The sequence below is a fragment of the Cricetulus griseus genome (genome assembly GCF_003668045.3).
Source record: "Cricetulus griseus strain 17A/GY chromosome 1 unlocalized genomic scaffold, alternate assembly CriGri-PICRH-1.0 chr1_0, whole genome shotgun sequence".
Classification (NCBI taxonomy): Eukaryota; Metazoa; Chordata; class Mammalia; order Rodentia; family Cricetidae; genus Cricetulus; species Cricetulus griseus.
The window spans coordinates 54,011,509-54,038,369 of record NW_023276806.1 but is presented as its reverse complement, the minus strand read 5'-3'; the positions used below and the strand labels follow the sequence as shown (position 1 = coordinate 54,038,369).

Here is a 26,861-nt window from a genome sequence, read left to right as displayed (position 1 = left end):
TGTATTTTCAGTAACTGGCAATGTATATAACAAAATGTTTCTATTAAAGCTGATACATTGTTTGTCCAAGCCTACCTGTATCAATGTTTTCCCGACTTTTTGAGAGACTGGACATTGCAAAGGGAACACCAAAATCACTTTCTGTACATTTGCTGGCAGCCTAGAAATACAGAGGTTCCTTAAATATTCTGTTCAATACCACTTTGATACCTAACAGTATAATACACATAGTATCCATATCTACTTAAAGAAGTCACTATAATTATAAATCCTTTGATGTATAGTGTTTAAAATATCAAATGCTTCCACTATGCAAAATAAAAATTTTAATTATGTATTTCTCCTATTAAGATGTACCTAAGCTATAAATTACATAACAGAAGCTTTGTAGATATTTTGGAATATTAGTAATTATAACATTTCCTTCAATCTCTCTTCAAATCTCCACTGAATCAAATTTCAATGTCTTGGCTACAGCAGAAATTTTCTGCAACATGTAAAATTAAAATATTAACTACATTATCCTTACTTCTATATTCCACTTGAGAAAATTAAATAATATTAAAAGCTGCTTCACAGGGCTGGAGAGATGGCTCAGAGATTAAGAGCACTGGCTGCTCTTCCAGAGGTCCTGAGTTCAATTCCCAGCACCCACATGGTGGCTCACAGCCATCTGTAGTGAGATCTGGTGCCCTCTTCTGGCCTGCAGGGATACATGCAGGGGGAATGATGTATACATAATAAATCTTTAAAAAAAAAAAAAAAAAAAAAAAAAAAAAAAAAAAAAAACTGCTTCACCTGAGAAATCTGGTGTAATTCTTTTCAATTAGAATTTTACTAATAAATGAATTTCTCCTTTACCCTACCTACCAGGAAGCTCAGTCACAATATTAATTACTACCCACATAGTCATTTGTCTTAATAGTCCTAATTTTCCTTGGTAAAATCTCTAATTTTCTCGTATTTTTTTGCTTATAAATTGCCTCAAATCCTGAGAGACATTTTCTTCAGTTTAGAGAACTAGGGGTTTTTTTTGTTTGGTTTGGTTTGGTTTGGTTTTTCGAGACAGGGTTTCACTGTGTAGCTTTAGAGCCAATACTGCCACTCATTCTGTAGAACAGGCTGCCCTGGAACTCACAGAGATCTGCCTGCCTCTGCCTCCCGAGTGCTGGTATTAAAGGTGGGCTCCACCAATGCCGGACTTAAGAGTACTATTTAAGTACTCTAGCTGCTATAAGCAACACTAATAAACCACACTGGGTCTCACACACACAAGAAACAAAATAGAAGGGGGACTTAGTAGGGAAGAGAAAAAGAATTAGTGGGATGGGGATAAAAAAGGATAATGGTTCTTTTTTGGGGGGATGGGGGGTTTCCAGACAGGGTTTCTCTGTGGCTTTGGAGGCTGTCCTGAAACTAGCTCTTGAAGACCAAGCTGGATAGTGGTTCTTAAAAACACTGTTAAATATCACTTTGATACTCAACAGTGCTAATATACATTATTTATGAACATATATCCGCTTAAAGCCACTATAATTATAAATTTTTGATGTACAGTTTTTAAGTTATACAGACATAAAAATGTCAGAATGAAACCCATTATTACCTACAATTAAGTTTAATAAAACATTAAAAAGTTTCATTTAACCAGGAAGATAATTTAAATAAGCAGGTGCTATCTATGCAGAGCTTTACCGCAGTATTTCGTACGTGCATGTGTGTTTGTTGTGTGCCTGCAGAGTGGACATCAAGTCTCCTTACAGCTGGAAACGCTGGGAACTGGGTGCCGAGCCATCAGCCCAGCAGTGACTCTTTAAATGAATCTTGTCAACACACAGTAAGGTCTGTTATTCCATGGAAGTAAAGCTATTAAAAATCCTTGGTGATGGGCTGGAGGGATGGCTCAGAGGTTAAGAACACCCGCTGCTCTTCCAGAGGTCCTGAGTTCAATTCCCTACAACCACATGGTGGCTCACAACCATCATGTTATGAGACCTGGTGCCCTTTTCTGGTGTGCAGATATACAAGGAAGCATAATGAATAAAATCTTAAAGAATCCTTGGTGATATCAGCTATTAGTATAACATACACAGTGAGAGCGCACGCTTTTCTTTTTAGCGTTTATTTGCGGTGAGTCTCCGAGGACAGAAAACCACTTGCAGGATTGGATTCTTTTGACCTCGTGGGTTCCAGGGACAAAACTCTGGTCCTAAGGCTTGGTAGTGGTGGCGGCGGCGGCCGCCCTTCCCCGCCGAGCCGGTTCGCCTGTCCGCAGGGATGCTTGTGCGAACTGACCTTGAAGTAGATGGAGTCCCCTCCCGCGGTTTGAGGTTTCACAGCCGACACTTGACTGCTGCTCAGCCTGGGCGGGACGAACAACGTGAAGGGCTTCTGCTTCTCCATGGCGTCCTCCTAGGCCTTGAGGGGAGGAGGGGGAGGGCACAAGGCGCGCTGTAAAGTGAGCTCGGCACCTCGGTGGGGTCGGGGGTCCCGCCCCTCCACCCCCACCCCACCACCCCCCACCCCTCCACCCCCACCCCCCCACCCCCCCACCCCACCACCCCCACCCCGTGTCGCCCCAAGACGCACGCGTAGCCTACAGCGAAAGCCCACGGTCCCACCATCTCCCCTCTCAGGCCGCCACGCGGCCTCAGGCCCAGCCCGAACCTCGAAGGCCGCCTGGGACACTCCCAGGCCCCACGAGGCCTCTGTGGGCCTCGAAGCCACGCGCCTGCACACGCGCGACGGAGCGGCGTGGGGGCCCCGGGCCCAGGCAGCCCTCCACAGCCTCTCCGTCCGCGCCCCCCCCCACGCGAGCGAGCGAGCGAGAGCTTCCTTATGAAAACGTCGAATGGAACCGCGGGCTTACCGCGGGCTTCGGCCGCGGAACCTCCTAGAAGGCGGAGAGCGCCAGCACCGTGCGCGACGCTGCGCAGGACTGCACAGCCAGGCGATAACGGCTAAATATAACGGCTGGTCAGCTCCGCAGCTGGCCGGGATCTCACGATGCACATCTCGCGAGACTTTGCTTTCCGCGGAGGGGGGCTGGGGGGGGGTTCTGATTCTCCACCTAGTCTCTTCCTAGTGTTGTCAGAGAACGCTGGGAAAGCCCTCGTGGTATGAGACGGATGAGCTGAGGCGCTCACACCTAAGCGTGCCAACAGTTACCTTGCCATATAGCCATTTAACGGAGTCGTTCCCTTTTTTTCAGAGGACTTACTGCTTTCTGGTTTGTGTGTAAGAGTATTTTGTGTGAGCCGGGCGTCGGTGGGCACTCGGGATGCAGAGGCAGGTGGATCTCTGTGAGTTCGAGACCAGCCTGGTCTACAGAGTGAGTGCCAGGATAGGCTCCAAAACTACACAGAGAAACCCTGTCTCGGAACACCCCCCCCCACAAAAAAAAAAAAAAAAAAAAAAAACAAGTGTCTTGTGTGTGTGGTGTATGAACACATGTGCATGCAGTGCCCTGGGCGTACCGTAAGAGGGCATAGGATCCCTTGGAACTGGAGTTACAGATGGTTGGGCTGCCATGTGGGAGCTGGGAACAAAACATGGGTCATGGGCTAGAGCAATAAATGTTCTCCAGTCCCATTAAAAAGGAGTTGTTTCTAAGGAGCCCCAGGACACCGCAAGTGGTGCTGAAGATGGCTTGGGGAGTAGGTGTTTGTCACGGCTTCTGCTGTGGCCGCACAATCAATAACCCCTGACAAATCACAAGTTGGGCAAAGCAGTAAGCTGTCTGCAAGTCTTATGGGTCCAAGAAGGTAGGATGCAGGTGTGTGATGAGGACTGGGGGTGGGGGGGGAGGCAAGAACAGAGACTGGAGATAAAAAGAAGGCGGCTCAAAGCCGGGGTAGTGGGGTGGGGGGGTGGGGGTCTCACAGATTTAGACTTTACAAAGGAGGCTCGTGAGGAAAGTCTGAGCAGTAAGGCTGGCATGAGCAGGTTGGGAAGAAAATTCATACAATGAAGAATGCTTCCGGCTTATGCAGTGGGACAGTTTTCATAGCTTGGACAAGATGTATGAACTCGAATTATCACACGGTCAGTGGAGATGAGGTATCAGCTGGAAAATACATTTAGTATGTCAAATCAGTGTGTTTTAAGTAAAAGGGAGGGAAGGCAAAGGGGCAGGCTTGGATAGCTAGATATATCATTATTACAGTACTGAGACAGACGAAATGACCCAGCTCTCCCGAAGGAAGACACAGGTAATCTTTTTCTTGGGCTGGCTCTACTTTCATGCCTGCAACTTTCCTCAGCAGATGCCTCACAGTCTTGTCATCTCCAACATGTTTGAGTCTCCATTATAACTTAGGCTTCACCTTCACAGCTTCATACAATGGCCTCTGGGGGCCTCCTTGCCAGTAATCAGACCCTACCACACATAGCCTGGCCTCTGTGGTCATTACAAATTTTCATGACCCCTCACTCTTGCATTTAGCCTGCGTGCAAAATCAGCACCGCTGGCCAAGTTCTGTTGACATCTGGAGACATAGGCTGGTCCCTTGGACCACAACTGTATCTTCAAGGCCAAATCTAGGGAAACACTTCTTTAGGAGAATGTTTTCAGGCAGGGACCTCTGCAGAGAACCCCTTCAAATACATTCTCAATTCACTCTCTCCTTTCCAAATGGATTTGGTTTTTTTATAAGCTAGAGCTTCCAGTGGGTGAGCCATTGTTCCCAATGACCTCTCCTGCTGTCACAGTGAAAAGCAGAAAGCTCCTCCTAAACTGTAGTAATATTTTTAACAATTATATACTCTTGTCTGCACCTTTAAGCTTTATCAAGATCCTTTCCCTTAAAAAAAAAACTGCACATTTTTCATATCTTTCTGCTCAATTGCTACAAACATCACTAAAAGCAGTAAGTAGCAAGTATGCCACAGCCCTATGCATGCTATCTTTAAAATAATTTATACCAAAACAGTCCATTTTTTTATTTAAACCTCAGTTTCTCAGGATATGGGAATAGTGTGACCAGGTTCTTTGCCCAGCTGTAACAGAAGTGGTCTCTAATCCAATTTTTGATAGTCTTTGTTTCCCTCTGAAACCCCGAGAGCCTGGACTTCACACTTAATCTCTCCTTAGAGCAGTCAAGGGTTTCTCTAGCCAACAATTCCATGATTTTCCTGGTTCCGTGCACAAACTCCTTGCAAAGGCCTACTAATCATGACATCAAATTTGCTGTATATTTGTTGTTAGTATATCCCACTTCTCAAATCAATTTTCATCTCTTGTCCTTGTGATCAAATACCAATAGTAACTTTGATTCACGGCCCAACACGGTGAGGAAGCCTGGAGCAGGAGCATGAGGCAATGGCTCCTGTGGATCACATGGCATCCACAATCTAGAGTTCCTTGAGGTATCTTGTTGGCTAGTTTTAGTTGCTTTTTTGCTCTATCTCTTCTTCCTTCTCCCCTTCTCTTTCCCCAATAGTGACCTTGTAATAGCAGTGCATTCTATAAATAATGTTCACGGGGGTTAAGTGCTGCTTTTTATATCCTACACTACAGTGTGTAGGATATAATTGAAAGCGTGCTGTTTAGCCCACAGTTTGCATTTAGAAAACAGTTTCAAAGGCCGTCATTGTGCATCCACATAGAGACCATTTTATCTGCATCTGTCTGCTCTAAAAGGGAAGTAGAGCTATTTAAAAACACTGCTTTCCAGAGCATTTCAGCTTTACCTCCTCAGCTTTACATTCATTTTGACAAGTTCACCAAGCCTGGCGGATTCATCAAAGAGCCAGATCTCTCATCAGCATTTTTTCAGATCTGCCTTTAAAAATTCAGCTATGAAGTCAAGCTGCCCTTGGTATTCTCAGGGTTTTTGTATGTATGACATTGCAGAATATTAAAATGAACTCCTTTATCTATAGCTGATATTTTCTTCGGTGGAATAAATTTAGCAGTACAAATCACAGGAATTCCCAAGTGAATGTGGATTATTGACAGGAGTACCACCATGTCAAGGACCAGTGCCTCAAACCCATGATAATAGCAAAGCCTTCCTCTGGTCCATGTGTGAATATTGACATGTGTGCAAAACTACCTTCTGAAGCTTCCTTCTCCAGGATGACCACAACTTGAGACTGCCCAGCTAAGAGACCTTCAACCAAGTCTAGATAACCTAACTCCTTATGTGACGCACAATAAATGTGCTAAGTTTCTAGGTTGTTGTATAGTTGCTGCCTTCCATCAGAGGCCTACTTGTGTTGATTTGAATGAACATGGCCCCAACTCTCTCCTATATTTGACTGCTTGATCCCTACTTGGTGGACCATTTGAGGATTAGGTGTGGCCTTGTTGGAGAGGAAGTGTCACTGCAGATCGATTTTGAGATTCTAAAGCCTATGCCAGGCCCAGTCAGCCCCCCTCTTATCTCCCCTACCTCCAACTTACAGATGAGAATGTAAGCTCTCAGCTACTGCTCCAGTGCCATGCCTACCTGCCTGGTGCCATGCTCTCTTCGACTATCATCATGGACTTATTCTTTGAAATTATAAGCAAGCCCCCAATTAAATGCTTTCATAAGTTCCCTTAGTTATGGTGTCTGTTCACAGCAATAGAAAAGTGACTAAGACACCAACCAATCCCAGCTTTTCTGAACTGTGTCTTTGTGTCTGTCATTTCTTCATTCACTCATCACCCCAGTCAGGCTTCCAGAACCAAGCCATGGAGGATACGAAAAAGATATGGGTGGGGTGAGCTGGTTCTGAAGATAAAGGCTCTTGTGTCTAAACCTGACAATCCATGAAAAACACATGAAGGAACACACGCCACAGAGTCGCCCTCTGATGTCTGCAAATGTGCTTTGGTATGCACACACACACACACACACACACACACACACACACACACACACTCACACTCGTATAATTAAAAAAAAAAAAAGAAAGGGAAAAACAAATGTTGGCAAGAATTGTAAAGGGAAAGGAATCTTTATAAACTGTTGAGAAGTAGTAGTCACTGTGTAAGTCACTATATAGTTTTCTTCAAATCTAAAGATAGACCCACCAATAATCCATACCACTTCTGGGAATACACCTGAATCAAGAACCACATAAAGTCACAACACCTACATAGTCATGTTTATTACAGCACTATTCACAGTGGCCAAGATATGGAATCAAGCTAGGTGCCATCAACAGATGGATGGATGGATAAATAAAATGTGATATATACAGATAAACACACACAATCCAGTCCTTAAGAGGAATGAAACTGTAATTTGCAGAGAAATAGATGGACATCTTCATGTTAAAGGAGATAAATCAGACTCAGACTAGAATCAGATGTTTGCTTGCATGTGTGAATCTATTGTTTTAAGACACAGAAGTAGATGGGGACTACCGGGGTGCAAGAAGGGCATCAGTAATATATGGGCATTACAGAGTGTGTGGTAAATACAACTAAAATATATACATGTATGAAATTTTCATAATGAAACTCCATGTTTTGTGTAATTAGCATATACTTATTAAAAATACAAAGCAGATACAATTTGAAAGGTGTTGTTCCTCTTTAATCAGTCATGAAATACTGTGACAAGATAGCTTTAGGCATCAGCTTCTCATTCCATCCGTGTGTCCTTAAGGTGAGGCATACGCACTGCCTTATCCTAATACAACTAACCTTTGTTCATGTTTGTACATTAGATATTGTCAGCTAAATGAAAAAAAAGTTTCTTCAGGTGACGACTCATGAAAAAGCAATAGCCATCAGTTCTCCTCTTTCTTCTTCTGAGATGCGGCCCAGGATGGCCTTAAACTTGGGATCACCCTGCTGTATCTCCCAAGCAAGGGGATTGTGCCACCACACAGCTCCATTGGGAAGAATCCTAGGGTGTTCCTCTGCCGAGAATCCAAATCCAAATGATGACCCTTAGGATCTCCATTTTATGGCGATGTATGATAACACAATGGTTTTCTTTACTGTTGTCAAATTAGTCATCCAATATTGATTTTGAAATTTTAAGACAAATCTCAACATTCTAAATTTTCAGTTAAATGAGTGCAAATTCCATTTCTCAGAGAGTATTGTAACCAGTCTGGGGTCCTTTGTTTTCCAGGTGCTGAGGATTTCTGAGTGCCTGTGACTCAGGGTTCTCAGTTCAGTAAGCCTCCCTATGAGGTGAGCGAAATGCTGTGGCTCTTCTGGGTGGTACAGTTTTGAATACTTGAACAAAAGTTGTAGAACTGGTTCTTGTAGGTTTTCTACTTGCTGCTTATTCTTAAGGGAAGGACGATCTGAAAAAGATCGTATTTATCTTATGTTAATTAAAGTGGTGAAATAATGAATTCATTTAAAGCAATGCAGTTATTAAATAATTTAAATCACAAGTACTTACAGAATTCTAATACATATTAGATTTGCTGATCAAATTGTCTTTGTCCATCATTTTATTTAATCTTCATGATATTCTATTGTGCTACATTCTACTTTAATCACATTTTTCAGATTAGCTCTTTGAAATGTAGGGAGTTAAGTAATTTCCATAAAGTCACATGGGAAGGAAAGGATCCTTGAGTAACGTTGGGAATATAACAGGCATGAAGGGCTTTCCTGAGACTTTAAAATAGCAAGTAAAGTCTCTACAGTCAATAGGAAACAGAGGGCGAAAGGTTTTGGGTTGCTTCCATAAGATATAAGCCAACTGGGAAGTTCTGAAAACTTCAACAGCCTTCATTCATCCAGTCACTTTGCTAACTATGCAGCAAGGAACCTCACAGGCAAAACTGTCTCCTTTTATTGTACTTATATCCTTAATATATAATGGGTAGAGAGGGGGAGAGACAAACATCTTAGAAAGCAAAGACTAGAGAAAGGCTAGAGAGACCACTCAGCAGTTAAGAGCTCTGGACACTCTTCCTGAATAGTGGGCTTCAATTTCCACACCCACATGGTGGCTCTCAATCATCTGTAACTCCAATTCCAGGAGAACTGGCACCTTCTTCTGGACTCACAGGCACTGCACACATGAAGTACGTATGCAGTCAAGTGAGACACACATCAATAAAACTAAAAGAAAAGTGAGACACATCAATAAAACTAAAAGAAAAGGTATGGGATAGGTAGGGTGTCAGTTGAGGGGGTGGGCAGAGGAGGAGGGGAGGCAGAGGGAACTGGGATTGACATGTAAAATAATCTTGTTTCTAATTTAAATAAAAAATGGAGAGAGAAAAAATAAAAATAAATGAATAAAAAATAGTTTTTAAAAAGCAAAAATAAAATACTGATGTGCTAGCTGGGCGTTGGTGACGCACGCCTTTAATCCCAGCACTCAGGAGGCAGAGGCAGGTGGATCTCTGTGAGTTTGAGACCAGCCTGGTCTACAAGAGCTAGTTCCAGGACAGCCTCCAAAGCCACAGAGAAACCCTGTCTCGAAAAACCAAAAAAATAAAATAAAATAAAATAAAATACTGATGTGCTATAGATAAAAGTAAACAAGGAAACAGATAGGACTCTGGGGTGGAGGGCTAGTGGCTATTTTGCAAAGACTGATTAGGAATTTAGCATCATTTAACAGAAACCCAAAATGGTGAAGGCAAAAAAAATTAAATAAATAAAATAAAATAACACAAAGGTGAAAGAGAGCATCGTGTGGGCCTCTGAGCAAAAAGAGGAAAAGATGCATCAGAATAGTAGGCCTGTAGCACAAGCTTGCAGTGCTCAATGGATTTCTATGTCAGAAACAGTGTAGCCAGATAGAGGCTGAAAAGGAGCAATAGAGAATAACAGAAAGAACTTGGGCTTTAATTTATGCAAAATAGGAATAGGTACAAACAGAGGAGGGACATGATCTGACTTACATTTTCAGAGAATCTCCCTCCGTGCTAACAGAGAGAAAATCTATAGGGCATAGAATCAGAAAATCTAGTTAGATCAGTAGATTCAAGTACACTGCTCGGGCTAGAAACAGTAGGAAGCAAGCCAGGCAGTGATGGCACACACCTTTAATCCCAGGATTCAGAATGCTGAGGCAGATGAATCTCTGAGTTCGAGGCCAGCCTGGTCTACAGAACAAGTTCCAGGACAGTCAGGGCTACACAGAGAAACCCTGTCTCAAGAAGAAGAAGAAGAAAAGGAGGAGGAGGAGGAAGAAGAAGAGGTGGAGGAGGAGGAGGAAGAAGAGGTGGAGGAGAAGGAGGAGGAGGAGGAGGAGAAGGAGGAGGGAAAGAAAAGAAAGAAAGAAAGAAAGAAAGAAAGAAAGAAAGAGAAAGACAGAAAGACAGAAAAGAAAGAAGCAGTAAATGGTTAAGTGCTAGATATATTTTAGGGTTGAGCCAACAGATTTGGTGCATATTCGATATTAGTATAGGAGAAAGAAAAGGTAAGGATTTTTTTAAATTTGCACATGCAATTTGGAAGATGAAGATATAGTTTAGTACAGGTGCAGGAGAAATATAATAGGTAGCAAAAGTCTCAGGAGTTTGGCTTTGGGTATTTTAAACCTGATATACCTGCTCAGTCATATGGAAATCTGCAGGAGGCTATTTAATAAACTCTGGTTTATTAAAGTGGAAAATGAAATGTAGTTGGTATCAGATACACACAGACCTTTAATGCCAAGAGATAGGATGAAGTCATGAAGGAAGTGAGTGCAGAAGAAAACTGAACCTTGTCACAACCATCTGTAACCCAGTGCCAAGGGATCTGACATCTTCTGACCTCAGCAGCCAAGGCACACTTGTGGTGCACCAGTTGCAGACAAAACACACACATAAAATAATGAGTTAATCTAAAAGTAGACTGAGTCTCTGTTAGACCCCCGGAAAACTCATGTATCAGGGTCCCAGGCCACGACCGTGGTCACCCCAAACACCAGGCAGCTTCGAGAGCTTGCCGCAAACTGCACGAGGCTTTATTGTAATTTAACAAGCTAATCCCATGTTAGCTCGGGTCTTTCACCCACCCGCCATGGCGGATGGCTAGCAAAGACAGCTCCTAGGGCCTCCGGAGAGATCTTATAGGACAGCTTAAGGGGAGTGTCTAGGGGTACGCACAGGCTCAGGATTGGTGTGCCTCCAGGCTTGGAGGGCTTGCCCTGTGTTGATTGGCCAATTGGTTGTTATGGCCCATAGGCCCTCCCAGGGTGGTTGCTATGCTTTGCATCATTGCTGTGTGCTTGTCCGTAAAGTACACCCAGGGTCGTAAAGCATAGCACCACCAACTAACTTCTGATTGGTTCCTTGTCACGAGGCAGGCATCTGACTTTCTAGTGACTAAGACAAGGTCATGGAGCACGTGTTCGGCCGTTATGGCTGCCAAAAGGGAAGCTGGTACCTTCATCTCAAAACAACTTAAACGTTTCTCATTGTGAGAGATGAAGAAGACAGAATAATAAAGGAGACATAGGAAGAATTGCCAATGAACAGGGAAAAATCAAGAGAGGATGATGTTCCTGAGGGTCAGTGACACAAAAAGAAAGCTCTCAAGGCCTGACTATCTGAGTTCAACCCCCAAGACCCATGTGGTGGAGAGAACCAACTCCCATAAATTGTCCAACCTCCATATATGTGACATGTATACACACACACACACACACACACACACACACACACACACTAAATGAATAAATAAATGTTTTTTTAAATGTCTAACAAAAGAAAAACACCTACATGAATGTGGGGGACCGAATATCTCTGTTATGGAATATTTTGGGTCCCAGTCTCTGGCTGCTGTAAACAGCGGTGGCTCCAGGAAGCTCAGGGTCACCATTGTATTGTTAATGCCACTAGGCTACTACTGTTTACCATAGCCTCAAGGTAATATGCCTCTTATTTGCATCTGTATGTGCCTAAGCATCTGGATAGACCCTCACCTGGGCAGAGGAGCTAGAGGTATGAATAACTTGTGAGGACAGAAGGTTAGGGGTTAAGGGGTGAGCAGCCAGAGCAGAGAGGGAACAAAAAGAGGATGATTCCCTCGTGGTATTGGCAGGACAGTTAAGAAACACCAGAAAAGATGGCTAATAAAGAAATGACTCTAGTTCCACAACATGGAACTGAGAGCTCTCTGAAGATGACAAGATGCCTGTGTTTGGTCTTTATCGCCGTTGGGTTGCTTGGAGCTTCCAAGTCCACACACCCCCACTCAGGTAGAACCTCATGGACTAAGGCTGAGACATCGTGGGTCACGACACATGAGTAATATAGTGGTCAGGTTGTTTGGTTTGGAGTGGAAAGTTCTGAGAGTGGCTTGTTTTTGCAGGTTTTTGCACGATTTTAGTTCTGTTTGCAACAGTGCTGAATATTAACAAAGTTGGAGGCAAGTTGTTAGTTGGACTACAGTCTACAAGGAGACCCTAACATTTTCCATGTAACAGTGAGTAGGAATGCCAAGATTATGACAGGATAAATTGTTGGGAATAAAAATACCAGCCCTGGAAAAGGATATTAAACAAGGATTGACTGAAGGGAAGTGATAAAAGTGATGAAGTTGTTATCAGAAAACTTCAATTAAAACTATTGGCCAGACGTTGGTGGCGCACGCCTTTAATACCAGCACTCGAGAGGCAGAGGCAGGCAGTTCTCTGTGAGTTCAGAGGCCAGGCTGGTCTATAAGAGTTAGTTCCAGGACAGCCTCCAAAAGCCACAGAGAAACCCTGTCTCAAAAAAAAAAATGTGTAAACGATGTTAGCCACAGACAATATTAGCCACTAACTCCACTCCTGGGAGTGGAGCACTGAAGTTGCAGCACCATCCAGAATTTGTTGCTTAATTCTTACACTGAACTGAAAAAAAGAAGAGTTTTATGGTCCAACTTGGGTAAACTTTTCCTAGTAACACTCTTAGCTGGTTTTCCAAACATTCAAGTCCAGATGACAATAAACACTGCTATCCCTCCAGCCCTCTAAATCCAGGCTTATCTCCTCTACCCTTTTCACTGCACAGTGGCTTACAAAGCTTCTCTGAGAGAATGAAGCATAATACTAGAAAGTGGAAAATGAAATGTAGCTGCACTGGAGCCTATGGGATTGAACTTTGAATGAGCATACTTAGTGAGCATTCATGAACCCTGATGCCATCGAAAGTTAGAATGAAAAAGAACACAAATATGTCTTGATCAATTAAGACAGGACGATTTCATTGGCTTGAAGCAGTGAGTTACCCATGCTTATCAACTGCCTCACTTTAACCTGGAGCCAGTATGTAATGTATGCTACAGACAAGTCAAGAAGATAGCATGAAGATTCCTCCCAACACACCAGAGATCTTCACCATGGCTGCAAAACTCCACCCAAAGACTCACAGGAAACAGGATGTCCTCTTGTTTTCTTTTAAGAGCTTATGGGCTTCTCTACCAAATATAGCTGATGGGTCAAGTAAGATAAGGACTGAGAATTGGCCAGTGGGATCAGCAATGCCAAGATCCTGAAGCTATTGACAGGTTGTGGTGAACTGGAGAAAATGGAGTGAAATGGAACTGTAGACGATTCAAGTGTAAGAGGAGTAAAATGGAGATTAGAATATAGCTAACTCCCTAGAAACTTTCTCTATCAAGGACTTGGGAGAGTATATCCAAGGACATGAAAGCATTTTTAAATATGTAAGAAACTACCACACAATGGTGTGCTTAAAGGAGTACTCATACAGCAAACTGTGATGGAATATAATCGGTACATTCAACCTCAATTAAGTTTAATAACCAAGAACTTCATGATTTCCCATGCAGATGTCACCTTCTTGCTGACAGCGTTTACCTGAGAAAAGCACTGTTGTTGCTGTAAGCAGAGCATATTCCGTATCTGTTATATTGAGTTCACTCATTCTTCTGTAGAAGTAAGTTAGTGAGGTAACGAATTCTTCAGTAATGCCTAAAGAGATTAATACAAGTGCGTTTTCATCAGAGTGTAGCACAGAAGCAAACACATCATGAATATCTTTTGTTCTCTCTCAAACTAGTATAAGAAAAATGAAATGAAGGTGGGACTCAAGCTGGCTGCCTGTGTGACTGCCAGCAAGGACAATTCCCTTTGCTGTGCCCTGGACCGCCATGCCTGAACCTCAGTAGTGGGCTCATTAGGTGTGCTACTAAGAAAGACCAGAACAATAGCAGGGTGTCAGTCACAACATGGACCAAACAAAAGGCTGTGGGACTGAGAGGCTATAGCATGCAGAAGCCCCTCTCTGGTGTTTCTGTATTATCCATGGTAAGGCTCACCTTCTATCTATAAAAGTGGTTGATACTGTGATGTTGGCTGTATATGACAACATCAGCATCCTGGAAAACTTTGAAAAGCACCCCAAAGAATGATCCAGAGGCCCCAAATAGCTTCCCACCTAAATAGGGAAACAATTGCAGTGATGTAGCCAAACGAAAATAGTTACAAATAGAATGCTAACTGGTTACCTACCTAACATTAACAAATACATTGACTGTGTCTACAAATCCTTTCACCACCACTGAAACACTCTTAACAGAAAACCTGTGGGCAGAACAGCCCAGGGCATTCTCCTTGTAACAAAATGAAACGAAGGGGAGAAAAGGAAGCATGGCCACCCAGCATGATACTTTGTATTGCACAATGTTACCAGTTAGAGTAGCAGAAGAACTGCCTTGCTTGAAAAAGTTTTCCAAAGAATAAACATTTTCTTCACTGCTCTGATTATGCACCTCCCTTGTACGAGCTGAGGGCTTTGATGGTCTCATAATACCTAGCAAAAGAAAAAAATACAAACTCTTAATTTTTTACTCTCATCATTATACAGAGAGTAAATGCAGTATCGTTTTAGAATCTAACATGACTACTATGTGAAAACCATTCCCCTAAAATAATATCATTTTTGGTACTGGAACATGAACCCAGATTAATAGCTCATATTTTGTAGAAAGTATATAGAAGACCCCCCAAAATGAGTTTCCCATGATGCTATAAAGAATGACTTTCTTAAACACAGACACCCTCTACACATTACTCTAGGGCATCAGAGACTGTGGAGACTCTTAAGCAAACACTGTTCAAGCAATCATGGACTACGTTATCAAGGGCCTCCCCTTTAGCAACACTACCGTACAGTATATGCTGGGGAAAACAACCAGTAAATAAGTTTTAAAAGGTTAGCACTGTAGCAAGTGCAGTTAGTGAAGGCAGCTGGCATGGCTGGCAAAATGTTTTGTTGTTTTTGTGTTTGTCGTTTTGCTTCTTCCCACACCTTCAACCAACACAGAACTTTATGGTTTGAATTATCGCATACACATACTAGAACAATGATGGGTTTCCTGCTCTATTCAAAGGGTTGGTTGGTTTTTAAAAAACATGTTTCATTTTTTATGGAAGTGAGGTGATTGGATACTAGGTTCAACACTTAGCCTAACTAGCACTTTACACCACCACAGAGGTGTTCCACAAATTAGTTGTGAGTTCAAAGCAAGCATTCAGCCTTCACCCAGAGCGCCACTGTGTCTTAAACTTAAAGTCACCAGCACCTTAGTGTTTCAACGCTGGTAAAAGTCTTCCTCATTAGAAGAGCCCGGCTTAGGGGCACAGCAGCCCCCACCCAAGCTAAGGAGCTCTTGGCATTTGACAGCTGCTAGAGGAGGGAGAGTCTAGCTTCTTTCTTTAGGGGTTGAAGGTTACAAACTCCAATGGATGAGCCCACATATGAGTAGAACTAAGTAGAGTCACTGGATTATTTTTAAGAAGGATAAGGGAGGACATGAAATTAGGAGAAAGATGTGTGGGGAATTCTGGGGTAGTTGGTGGGGGAGGAAGTAAGGTGAGTATGATCAAAATACTTTGAATACATGTATGAAATTCTCCCAAGAATAAAAAAATTACAATTTTAAAAAGAATGACTTTGTTGAGAGAAAATGCTGGATGGATATATTAGAAGACTATCTATAAACAGCTATCATGAGACATGTGTTCCTACACTAACTGGTAAAATGAAAAATTAAAGAGACTGATGATGCCACTCAATCAGTAGACTTCTTGCTTAACATGCACAAGGCCCTAGGTCCCATCCCCAGCACCACATAAAGCCAGTGTACATGAATACGTCTGTAAACTCATTGATTGGCAGGTGGGAGCAGGAGCATCAGGAATTCAAGATGCTCCTTGGGTACATAATGAGCTCTAGTAGGCCTGGGCTGTGTGTGTGTGTGTGTGTGTGTGTGTGTGTGTGTGTGTGTGTGACATATAATTTGTTGCTAAATTTAACATGACTATGTTAAAGTTAAATGGCATCTTTTTTTTTTCTTTTTACTTCCAGAGGTTGATTCTTTCCCACTGTAAAGATGAGCTACATGAAGGAACATCACTTCAGTTTTTGACTCCTTCTGTAATGCAGTCTGGTCCTCATTGGTTAAATTTTCAAATCCTTAAAAAAATAAATAAGATAATCAAAAGATAATGTTCATAAATTAAATGTTTAAAAATATTTCTTTACTCATCATCCCTAAATGTTTCTTGGGAATAGCCATAGCATATAAATTCAAATTTGAATAAATTATTGATTCTACATGGCAATATCTTAGAGCACTTTTATCAGAACTAGGTGACACTTTTTTATAGCAAGAACAACTCAAGCATAGTTGCCTTAGCCTTGAAGAACATAATTTTACAATGAGTTACTGTACCTGCAAATATATAATGAAACTGAGTTATATATAACTAAGTTTTAGTCCACTATGGTTTGTTCTAGTATTATACAGGGAATTTTCTTTGTTTCCTGTTTCATCTAAAAAAAAACTACATCATTATAATAATTTTGTAAATATTTAGATTTTCACCCACATGATTAATTGAGGTAGATAAAATAAGAATTTTTTTTTTTTTTAGTTAGAAGAAGCATTACTGGAAAATAAAGGTTTTCTACTGAACCCAGAGCCTCACACACACTTGTCTAAGTGCTCTGCCACTGAGCTGCATATCCAGCCCCACATTAGAGGGTTTTGTTTTGCTATACTACCCCTTTATCTTAAAAACAGGGAATTGGGGCCTGGAGAGATGACTCAGCAGTTAAGAACATGTGTTGTTCTTACAGAAGACCTGGGTTTGGTTCCCAGCACCCGCATGGTAACTCATAACCATCAGTAACTCCAGGTCCGGAGAATCTCACACTCTCTTTTCGCCTCCATGATAGGGTGTGTAAATGATATGAATATATATTTGCAGGCAAAACATGCATAACACAAAAGTAAAAATAAAGAAATCTTAAAAAATAATGAAACAGAACTTTACCTGGCAGTCCCTTGGTAAAATTCATCAGCCCCTGTATGTTTAGAACTGCTGCCTCTGAGAGTCTCAGAAAACTTACTTCAGGGTTGGAATACTCCTGCAGCTAATCCACAAACAGAAATAAAAATAATAAGTAGTTTTTCTTTCATATAATTACTAAAGTTTTTAGCCATTTTTGCTATCATTTCCTAATAACATTCATTACAAGTTCTTTTTTGCCCTTAATGGATACATACAAGCAGACTTGCTGCCCCTAAAGGAGTCATGAATTTTTGATGGGCAGTCACTATGGTATTCATAAGATGATGTTCCTCTTGAGTTAGTGCCAAGCTTTCCTGAACCTGTAAGGAAACAGAGGGGCACCTATAATGTGTGCCTACTACACACATTGTCAAAAAAGAAACTGGCAACGTATAGAAGAAAGGTCTTGCCCCTTTTCCATATCTCGTGGTGGATGATACAAGCTTGCTATCTGTGCCTTCGTCTTCCACTTGCAGGTCAGAGTAAAGGGCAATCTTCTGCTTGGAGTTCTTACGAAGTCTCTTTGACTTACACTGGATCTCTGTGAGCAAACCTGTGATGTTACAAAATTGACACAAAGTATTTTTGTCTCAGAAAGTAACACTGTAGGATTTGATAAAAACTCTCTTAAATGATCAGAGACTTCTTGTGTGCATCAACTAACTGTCCTATATTCCTTTCCCGTCACAGCTATCTATCTCCTCTACTTGAAATAGCTACGCAGACAAAACTAATAAGTCTTCATTTCCAAATTATGTTTAGGTTTTTACATAAGAAATTTGCACATTAATTGCATCTTGGAAGTGAGATAGATTGTCATTTTATAGAGTAGTAGAACTACTTTATTTATAACTTTTATCAATGGTTTGACATAAGGAAAACTACCTGAGGAGTTTCTAAATAAGCTGTCAAGTTTTCCTCTAAGCCAGACAAAACATTTAGTTATTTTTCAAATGTGGATAATATTTATTTGAAGATTGTTTTGTTTGTTTGCTTTTAAAGATTTATTCTTTTTTTAATCAATTTAAATTTATTTATTTATTATGTATACAACATTCTGCTTCCATGTATATCTGCACACCAGAAGAGGGCACCAGATCTCATAACAGATGATTGTGAGCCACCATGTGGTTGCTGGGAATTGAACTCAGGACCTCTGGAAGAGCAGTCAGCGCTCTTAACCTCTGAGCCATCTCTCCAGCCCTAAAGATTTATTCTTAATTCTTTATATGAGTCTGTGTGTGGGATGCACACATGAGCGCAGGTGCCCACAGAAGCCAGAAGTGTCACGTCCCCTTGAGCTGGAATTATAGCTGAATGTGAGCCACACAATATGGGTGCTGAGACTGAACTCAGGTCTTCTGCAAGAGCAGTGCATGCTCTTAATTGCTGAACTGTTTCTCCAGCCTGGGAATTATTGTTTTTATAGAAGGTTTAATCTTCCATTAGTGCCTTTACTGGGCTAGCAACAGCTACCATAAATCACTACTAAAATTATGCAAGTATTAATTAATATACCCGTCATTTTCATAAGTATTTAAAACATAACTATTAAATAAAAACAAATGAAGAACTTACATGTAGAACAAAACAAAAACCTTCAAACCCTTCTATATTATTATTTGTCAGAGAACAAGAATACCCAAAAATAGGAAACCATTTTAAATATATCAAGTATTGGACATGGTAGTACACACCTATAACCCCAACTACTCAAGAGACTATGAGAAGAGGATCACATGTTGAATGCCAGCCTTAGAAACTCCGATAGACCCTGTCTTCAATTATTTTTAAAGTAGAAAAGGAGTCTATGGGTGTAGCTTAGGGTTACATTTTCAAGCATGTGGGAACCCTGAGCTCAACCTTCAATGCCACAAGAAGGAAAAATAAGAAGGAAGAAGAAGAGTCAAAAGAGAAGGGAAAAGGAGGAGAAAGAGGAGGAGAATAAGGGGAAAGGGAAGAAGAGAAGGGGAAGAAGAGGAAATGGATGCTCAAATACTGAACACAAGGCAATTTTAGGACCATTGGGTAAATGTAGTATGAAGAGCTATGGCAATGGTGGCAGGGTCTGAATGAGTGGGAATAACATGTGAATAAGGCTTATGCTCACCAATCACGATAATTGTACCCATCAATTCTCTTGCTTCATCTTGCCAAAATTCCTTTAAGCTAAAGTGAAGGACGGTTCATTTTATTAGAGAGTCCCTCAGAAGACTCTGAGTTCCCTTCCACACACATTTTCTGACACAGGTTAAAAGGCAACTTTTGGGCCAGGTGTGGTGGCATATTTTTTTAATCCCAGAACTTGGAGGGCAGAGGCAAGAGAATCTCTATGAGTTTGAAGCCAGCCTGGCATACTTAACAAGTTCCAGGCCAGCTACATTATGAGGTTTTGTCTATAAATTAAATTAAGAAATAAAAGACAACATTTTCAAAGGTTTCTTTGGACTGAACGGTGTCTCCAAACCTCATATGTTAAAGCAGTAACCTCTAATGTGAGGGTATTTGGAGACAGGTCCTGATACCCATGTGTTAACTATTAGTGGACTATACATGCCTGGATTTTGACAACTACTAACTTTAAATTTTGCACTTTTCCATTCAGTATATAATTTTAGGTTAAGTAATATACAAATACAAGATCTTTTAAAATTACTATTTAGATTTATTTTGTTTTATGTGTGTGTCTTGCTTGCATGTATGTATGCACACTGCCATGCATGCCTGGTGCCTGTAGAGGTCAGAAGAGGGCATTGGACCCTCTGTAGCTGGAGCTATGGATGATTGTGAACTGCCATGCAGAAGTTAGGAACTGGGCCCTCTGCAAGAGCAACAAGTGCTTTTAACTGCTGAGCTAACTCTCCAGTGTCAAAAGAACTTCTACTTAAGATGAAACTATGACCGATTCCAAGATTAGAGCAAAACAGTACAGAGCAACATTTATGGAAATCACTACTTAAATTTATAATGCCATCCATGTTGAGCAATCAATGTACATATATGTGTGGTGTGCATGTGCCCATATATAAAATATGACAATGTTCAAAATAACTATTGCAGAATGCTTTATATCCTCAGTAAGCTTATTTTATTATTTTTAAATCCAATGTTATTATAAAGAGGAGAGTGCAAAAGCAGTCCTCCCACTAATCCAAATAATTTAGGCAAGTTTCCCACATTGGTGGAAATCATAGGGGTCAGCACATCCCAGTGCATTGGGTGAGCCTTGCCCTGGGTGAGCCTTGCCACCACTGTTACCACAATGTCTCCTTTGCCAGGTAAGTAAAGTTGGAAAAAGTTAACTTCCCCTCAGAAAAACAAAACCAAGCCACAAACGCAATGGCACTTACATTCTGCCAACATCCCCACCGCCTTACACTTTTTCAGTCTGCACTCTTGGCATTTTCTGCGCATATACATATCCATTTCACAGTGGCCACCATTCTTGCAACTGTAAACTGCATTTTTGGTGATGCTACGTCGGAAAAAACCTACCAACAAAAGTTTCAAAGTTTAATATTGATATTTTAGTTACTTCTCATTTTATTAACATTTTACATTTATAGGTATCAAGCTTACTAGATTATTTCAATAAAACGAGAGGATTTTTTTCTCCCAATAATTTTTTAAGTATAAATTAAGCTGGAAAATTATCAAATTCTTTCCAGTTGGTATACTCACTCAATCCATCCTGAGGATGATCCTAACATCTGGAGATTAAACTAAATACTCTTACCACATTAAGGCAGCACTCTATCCTACTATAGGTAAATTACCTAAAAGAATTTTTCAAATTACAGTCTACAGAATATCGATCCCACAAAGCATCGCTCAAGGTTCCTTTGAGACAATACGTGGTCACATAAACAAAAATGTCAGAAAAGCCTCTCTTTTCTAAGACCCCCACAATTTGATTTCGGCGGGCAAAGTCAGGAGTTCCCCAGCACGCTTCTGTAGCACTAACTACCTCCTTGAGAAAGCTCTTCTCCTCCCTCACTTTCCTCCTTCACTCCTTATTGTAAACGGCAATCCCTGCCATTTCCGACTCGCTCCAGTGAGGTGACCAAGCTTAGTCAACGCCCCTTCTAAAGAGGGATGGAGTTTCACAATCTCAATTCAACCAAGGAAGTAAAAGCTCAGCTTCCGTTTTTAAAACTGCCTCTGGTGGGTTTCAACAGTGAAATGCTGATTTTCGAAAGCAGGCTATCCCTTGCCCAGCTACCCTACTCAGGATGCTGTTATCTCATTTCCTATAGTCTCCATTTGGCTATTCTTTGTTAAGTGTTGAGTTGCAAGATTTAGAGGTAAAATTTAATCCTGGACACACACGTTTATTTATGCTATATTGGCCTGTTTTCCCTTGTTTGGGTTGTTTTGTTTCTGAGGGTGCTATGGCCTGCCTGCATTCCCATCCCTACATTTATTGATTAATGAAGTGCTGGACTGCTTCGCAACTATTAGAATAGAAAACTCTTTCACTCTTTGCAAACACTGACCTTTGCTTTCAGACTTTCAGTTTGTTCTCTTTTTTTTAAGATTTTTTTTTCTGTATAGTGTTCTGCCTGCATGTATCCCTGAATGCCAGAAGAGGGCACCAGATCTCAATACAGACTGTTGTAAGGCACAATTTGATTGGTGGGAATTGAACTCAGGACCTCTGGGAGAGCAGCCAGTGTTCTTAGCCTCTGATCCACACCACTCCAGCCCTTGTTCTTTCTTTACAAAGCATTTTAAAGAATCCTTTGACTCAGTATCAGAGAAGTCATTTATTTCAGATTTTCTCCAAGAGTGTAAATTACTTCAAGCACATAAAAAGATGTCATGGCTAACATACTGATCTTAATAAAAAAAAGTCATGTTTTGTTCCAGTATGGAATTCTTCTAGGAATAGGGAAAAGTTTTGCTTGTACTAATTAGTTTTATACTGAAATGTGAAAGTCATCTTCAAAAATGAAGAGACAGACCTGGTAGTGGGTGCCCTTAATATCAGCACTTTGAAGACAGAGGCAGATGGACAGCCTGATTTTTACAGTGAGTTTCAGGACAGTCAGGGCTGCATAGAGAAACCTTCTCAAAAAAAAAAAAAAGGAGAAGAAGGAGAATAAGTGGAAGGGGAAGAGAAAAAGAAATTAACCCTAGGACCTGTCATAGTGCTGCATGCCTTTAATTCCAGCACTTAGAAGGAAGACGCAAGCAGAATTCTGTGGGTTCGAGGCCAAATTGGTCTACATAGTGAGTTCTAGGCCTGCAGAGCTACACACTGAGACCCTGTTTCAAAAAGCCAACAAAGAAAAACAGAAAGGAAGGAAGGCAAGGACGGAGGGAGGAAGGGAGGGACTTAATCTTAAACTTAGCATTTTATTCTCCTACTTTTGATCACAGATTGATCCCTTTAAACTTGCTTCTCCCTGGTTTTGTTTCTCTTGTTTTGTTTTGTTTTTTGTTGTTGTTGTTGTTGTTAATTTTTTGGTTTTTGGTTTTTCGAGACAGGGTTCCTCTGTGCAGCTTTGGAGTCTATCCTGGCACTCTCTCTGTAGACCAGGCTGGCCTCGAACTCACAGAGATCCACCTGCCTCTGCCTCCCGAGTGCTGGGATTACAGGCGTGCGCCACTAACATCCGGCATTTCTCATGTTTTACACTTGATCTTAGCCTAATGGCCAAGAAGTGATATATTCCTGGGGAGTTCTATGAAGTATTTTTTTATGTTTGTAGGTGTTCTGCCTGTGTGTGTGCACCAGGTGTGCACAGTGCTGTCCATTTTGTGGTGACTTAACCCTTACCTTTGCAGCCTTCACAGGTTAGTGCATTGTAGTGATATCCTGATGCCTTATCACCACAGACCACGCAGAGCTCATCTTGTCCCTTCCAGCGTAACGAACAAGTTGGTCTGGACCTTTGTATCCCAGGGAATCCATCTTCATCATCGTGAACAAACATGTAAGTGGACTGACTTGCTTCACAGGCATCAAGTCCACACCAACCACCACTACCGTACTGTGGATCCAAGCCATATGTATTGAAATGGCTTTGAAAAGATGGCGACTGTAAAGCTGGAGGGAACTGAGCAGTAGAATACTGACAATAGGATGCTTCTTGGAAATCGGTGTCACACAGTTGATAATGGATTTGTTCTGGCAAAATATCTAGTTTTATTAACACAAAAAAGAATAAATCATGAAAGTCAAATGCTCATAATTGTTTTCAAACTTCAGAATATTTTATACTCAATAGAAAGTTAGTTCAACACTACATCTTAGGGCTTGCTGTCCAGCATAATAGGAAATCAGTAAATGGAACTATAACATCTAATAAATGCTGTCACCCCAGAAGTGACAGAGGTGGATCAGTAGCCAGAAGAAAGGACATTAGTAGCTAGTGGTGCTAGTCTCTCTCCTTAAGGAAAAGTGAATCTTTCCCAGATTCTTGAGGGATTTTCCCCCTACTTTTTGCATTTCCTTTGTTATGGTTATTGTCACAACACATAAATGGGAAGTCTGCCCCTCTTGGAAACATGCCTTCTAGTAAGCAAATACCTAAGCAGAGAAGGCTGCAGGCACAGTAAGAAGACATTCAGCATCCCACACACACACCCAGAAGTAGGCTGACCACAGCCACACCCCATTGCCTAGGCTCCTTATCTACAAATGTTCTTGGGACTTGGCAAACACCTGCCCACCCAAGCCACACAGAAGAGTGCCTCTTGTTCTAATTTGGTAATGTCAGCTTTGTACCCACTCCCTAAGGGCACAATATCTCCCTCTCCCAACTTCCCAATGATGGACCTTAAACCGAACACCCTTATATAATAAGATCTTGTCTCCTAAATAAATAAATAAAACATTTTTAATTAAAAATAAAAGAATGCCATGCTCCTTAAGCCTGTTGGACTTTGTTTCAGATCCCACCGGGCAATCAGCTCTAAAATACCTTTGTCTGAAAAACAATCCAACTCCATGCACCTATTGAACCACACCTGTCTCTAACCCCATTACAACTGTTTTTAATACAATCAGGCCATAACCCATATAAATTAACAAATTAACTCATCCCAAAAGGAAAGAGTGCTCATTGTACAGCGTGAAGGCCTGATGGGTCTCAGAACCCACTTACGGCTGGACTGGAGATGTGCGTCTGTAGTCCCAGCACACCTTCCGCCGGATGAAAGATGGACTTAGAATGGCAATAGCCAAAAAGAGATCCTATCTCAAACAGGATGGAATGACAATCAAGGTTGGCTTCTGACCTCTATATTTATGCTGTAGCATGAATATACCTGTGTGTGTGTGTGTGTGTGTGTGTATGTATGTATGTATGTATGTATGTATGTATGTATGTGCTTGAGCATGCGTGAGCGCGAGCGTGCACGCGCGCGCGCGCACACACACACACACACACACACACACACACACACGCATGCACATACGCATGCACGCACACACGCATGATTTTTTTTTAAAGCATATTCTGGGGGGTCCTCAAAATGGCTCTGCCCGTAAGATACCCAGAGTCCATTGCCTGATGCAATGGTGTGCATTTGTAATCTCAGCACTCCTACAAAGAGATGAGAGTCATTGAATTTCCACAGTCTCAGAGGTCAAGTAGCCTAGAGTGAAAAGCTTGGCAAAGAAAATAAATAAACAAAAATGTAAAATACATATAAACTATAAGATGGCTCACAGTATATTATTGTCATGATCATCAGAATTTCCAAGAGCTAACTTACTCCCTGCTTTCAGGAAAATTACTGGACTTAATTCAAAATATTAGCTCCAAAAGAACCCAGCAATGTTTGGTTACTCTGTGTCTGTACCTGGTAATTGTATTCTCCTGGTGCTGAGTCATTGGATGGTTAGAGTTAAACTTCGCTTCAAAATTCTACCATCAAGATCAGCAAGCAGGATACTTTTTATTCACATAAAATCACTCACACAAATCATTTGCAATTCTATAGCATCCAATAACAGTGGGGTGTTGAATACTACCAAATAGCCTGATAGAAGAAAACTGTTTCTGGGAAGTAAACGTTCAGTAGTAAAGTCCTCCCTTAGCACCACAAGACCTGGTTCCAATCACTGGCACCATGAACAAACCAGGAAAAAAGGAAAGAATCAGTAAAATAGTTACCTATTTTTTAAAAAAAGAAAAGGACCATTGCTGCTGACTGTCCAAATTAAATAATTAGCTCTTTCTCCCCCTGTGGAAATAAGAGTTTAAGTTCCTTTTTAAATTATATGTAAGATTACATCTATATCACAGGTTTAGTCTAAGTGTAGAAAATTTCTAGTGTCCCTTGCATTCTTTCTTCATTTCCTTCTGTTTTACAAGATTTTTATTAAGATTAAAATTTCAAGTGTAGCTGGGTGTCGGAGAGATGGCCCAGTAACTAAGAGCCCATATAGCTCTTGCAAAGAATCAGGGGTTCAGTTCCCAGCACCCACATGGTGGCTCACAACTACTTGTAACGCCAGCTCCGGGGTACCTGACACACTCTTCTCACCTTCCCAGGCACCTACATTCATTTGGTATACAAAAGACTCATGCAGTCACACACGATATACACATAAACTGAGTAAATAGATCTTTACAATTTTTTTTGCAAGCACTGAAGAGGGGCTCAGCCATTAAAATGAATTCTGCTCCTACAGAGGACCAGGATTCAATTCCCAACACCCACATGGCAGCTCACAACTATTGTAACTCCAACTCCAAGCAGATCCAATGCCTCTGGCTTTTGTGGGAACCCCCCACACACACACACACACAATTAAAAATAACACAAATAAATCTTTAAAGAAAAACGATTTATCAACCATGACTACTGTAAGGCTCATGTACATTTTAACATAAAAGTTTGACTCTTTTTGTCCTTAAAACTAGCTTCAATTTTTTCAAGTTAATTTTTTAATTGAACACATTTTTTTACATTTGTTTATTTTGTGTGAGAGAGAACTGTGCCTTAATGTATGTCTGTGCCCTTCTTGTGTGCCTGGTGCTGAGGAAGACCGAGAAAGAGACTGAAGTCCCTGGAACTGGTACAGACAGTTGTGAGAAAGTATATGAGTACTGAGAATGAAACTCTATTCCCCTGGAAAAGCAGTCAGTGCTTTTCTGCTTAGTTTAGCTGCTAAGCCATCTCTACACACACACACACACACATACACATACACATACACATACACATACACATACACATACACACACACAAATATTCTATTAACAGTCGTACTGCAGTTTTTTATTACATACCATAATACTGTGTGGGTTCAGCAAGACAGTACCCATCAGATGCAGTGACATAGGTATTTGCCATTCTCTGGTCCAGTGTCCACGGTTTTGTTTTCTTCAGCAATGCTAGACACTTTCAGAATAAAACCTGCAGTGGGGGAGAACTGCAACAGATTACTTATGTTTTTATTAAAATAAAATGTAAAGCCAGGCATGGTAGTACATGCCTGTAATTTCAACAAAGGCGGGGTAACCTTCCTTCCAGGACTACATAGTAAGCTCAAGATCAGCCCGAGCAATATAGCAAGACTGTCCAAAAAATACAACAAAAAGTTACACTTTTTTAATGAAAATTTTAAACTGATTAGATGGCTCAAGATGCAACAGAAGCCTGGCAGCCTGAATTCAATTCCCAGAACCCATG

At 41.2% G+C, this 26,861-nt stretch overlaps 2 protein-coding genes and 1 non-coding gene across 3 annotated transcripts in view; all 3 read right to left on the bottom strand.

Annotated features, from left to right (window-relative positions):
- Window positions 1-2,403, bottom strand: part of Sycp1 (synaptonemal complex protein 1) — a 106,612-nt gene extending 104,209 nt beyond the window's left edge. Inside the window, exons 1-2 of the mRNA XM_027393520.1 lie at window positions 2,296-2,403; window positions 76-160 (exon numbers count right to left, since the gene is read on the bottom strand). Of these exons, the coding sequence (XP_027249321.1) occupies window positions 76-160; window positions 2,296-2,403 (193 nt within the window). The remainder of the gene's footprint in view (window positions 1-75; window positions 161-2,295) is intronic.
- A 4,679-nt stretch (window positions 2,404-7,082) lies between these two features.
- On the bottom strand, window positions 7,083-26,522 carry LOC100751364 (bile acid receptor). The gene is made up of 10 exons (XM_027393819.2): window positions 26,459-26,522; window positions 22,993-23,355; window positions 20,561-20,701; window positions 17,621-17,763; window positions 17,426-17,530; window positions 17,193-17,292; window positions 16,216-16,329; window positions 14,542-14,664; window positions 13,710-13,823; window positions 7,083-8,253 (listed from the first exon to the last, which is right to left on the bottom strand). The coding sequence occupies exons 1-10, from the start codon at window positions 26,520-26,522 to the stop codon at window positions 8,006-8,008; spliced, it is 1,515 nt and encodes a 504-aa protein (XP_027249620.1). The 3' UTR covers window positions 7,083-8,005.
- LOC113833218 lies at window positions 20,330-20,496 on the bottom strand. The gene has a single exon (XR_003480788.1). It is a non-coding gene; the product is annotated as a U1 spliceosomal RNA (small nuclear RNA).
- Window positions 26,523-26,861: the final 339 nt, after the last annotated feature.

Coding starts and splice junctions, on each gene's coding strand:
- LOC100751364 (XM_027393819.2), bottom strand. CDS start 26,522: ATGGCAAATACCTATGTCACTGCATCTGATGGGTACTGTCTTGCTGAA. Junction 16,330..17,192: donor TTTTACCAAGGGACTGCCAG/GTAAAGTTCTGT, acceptor TATTTTTTTAAG/GATTTGAAAATTTAACCAAT. Junction 13,824..14,541: donor TTCTTCTGCTACTCTAACTG/GTAACATTGTGC, acceptor TAATCTCTTTAG/GCATTACTGAAGAATTCGTT.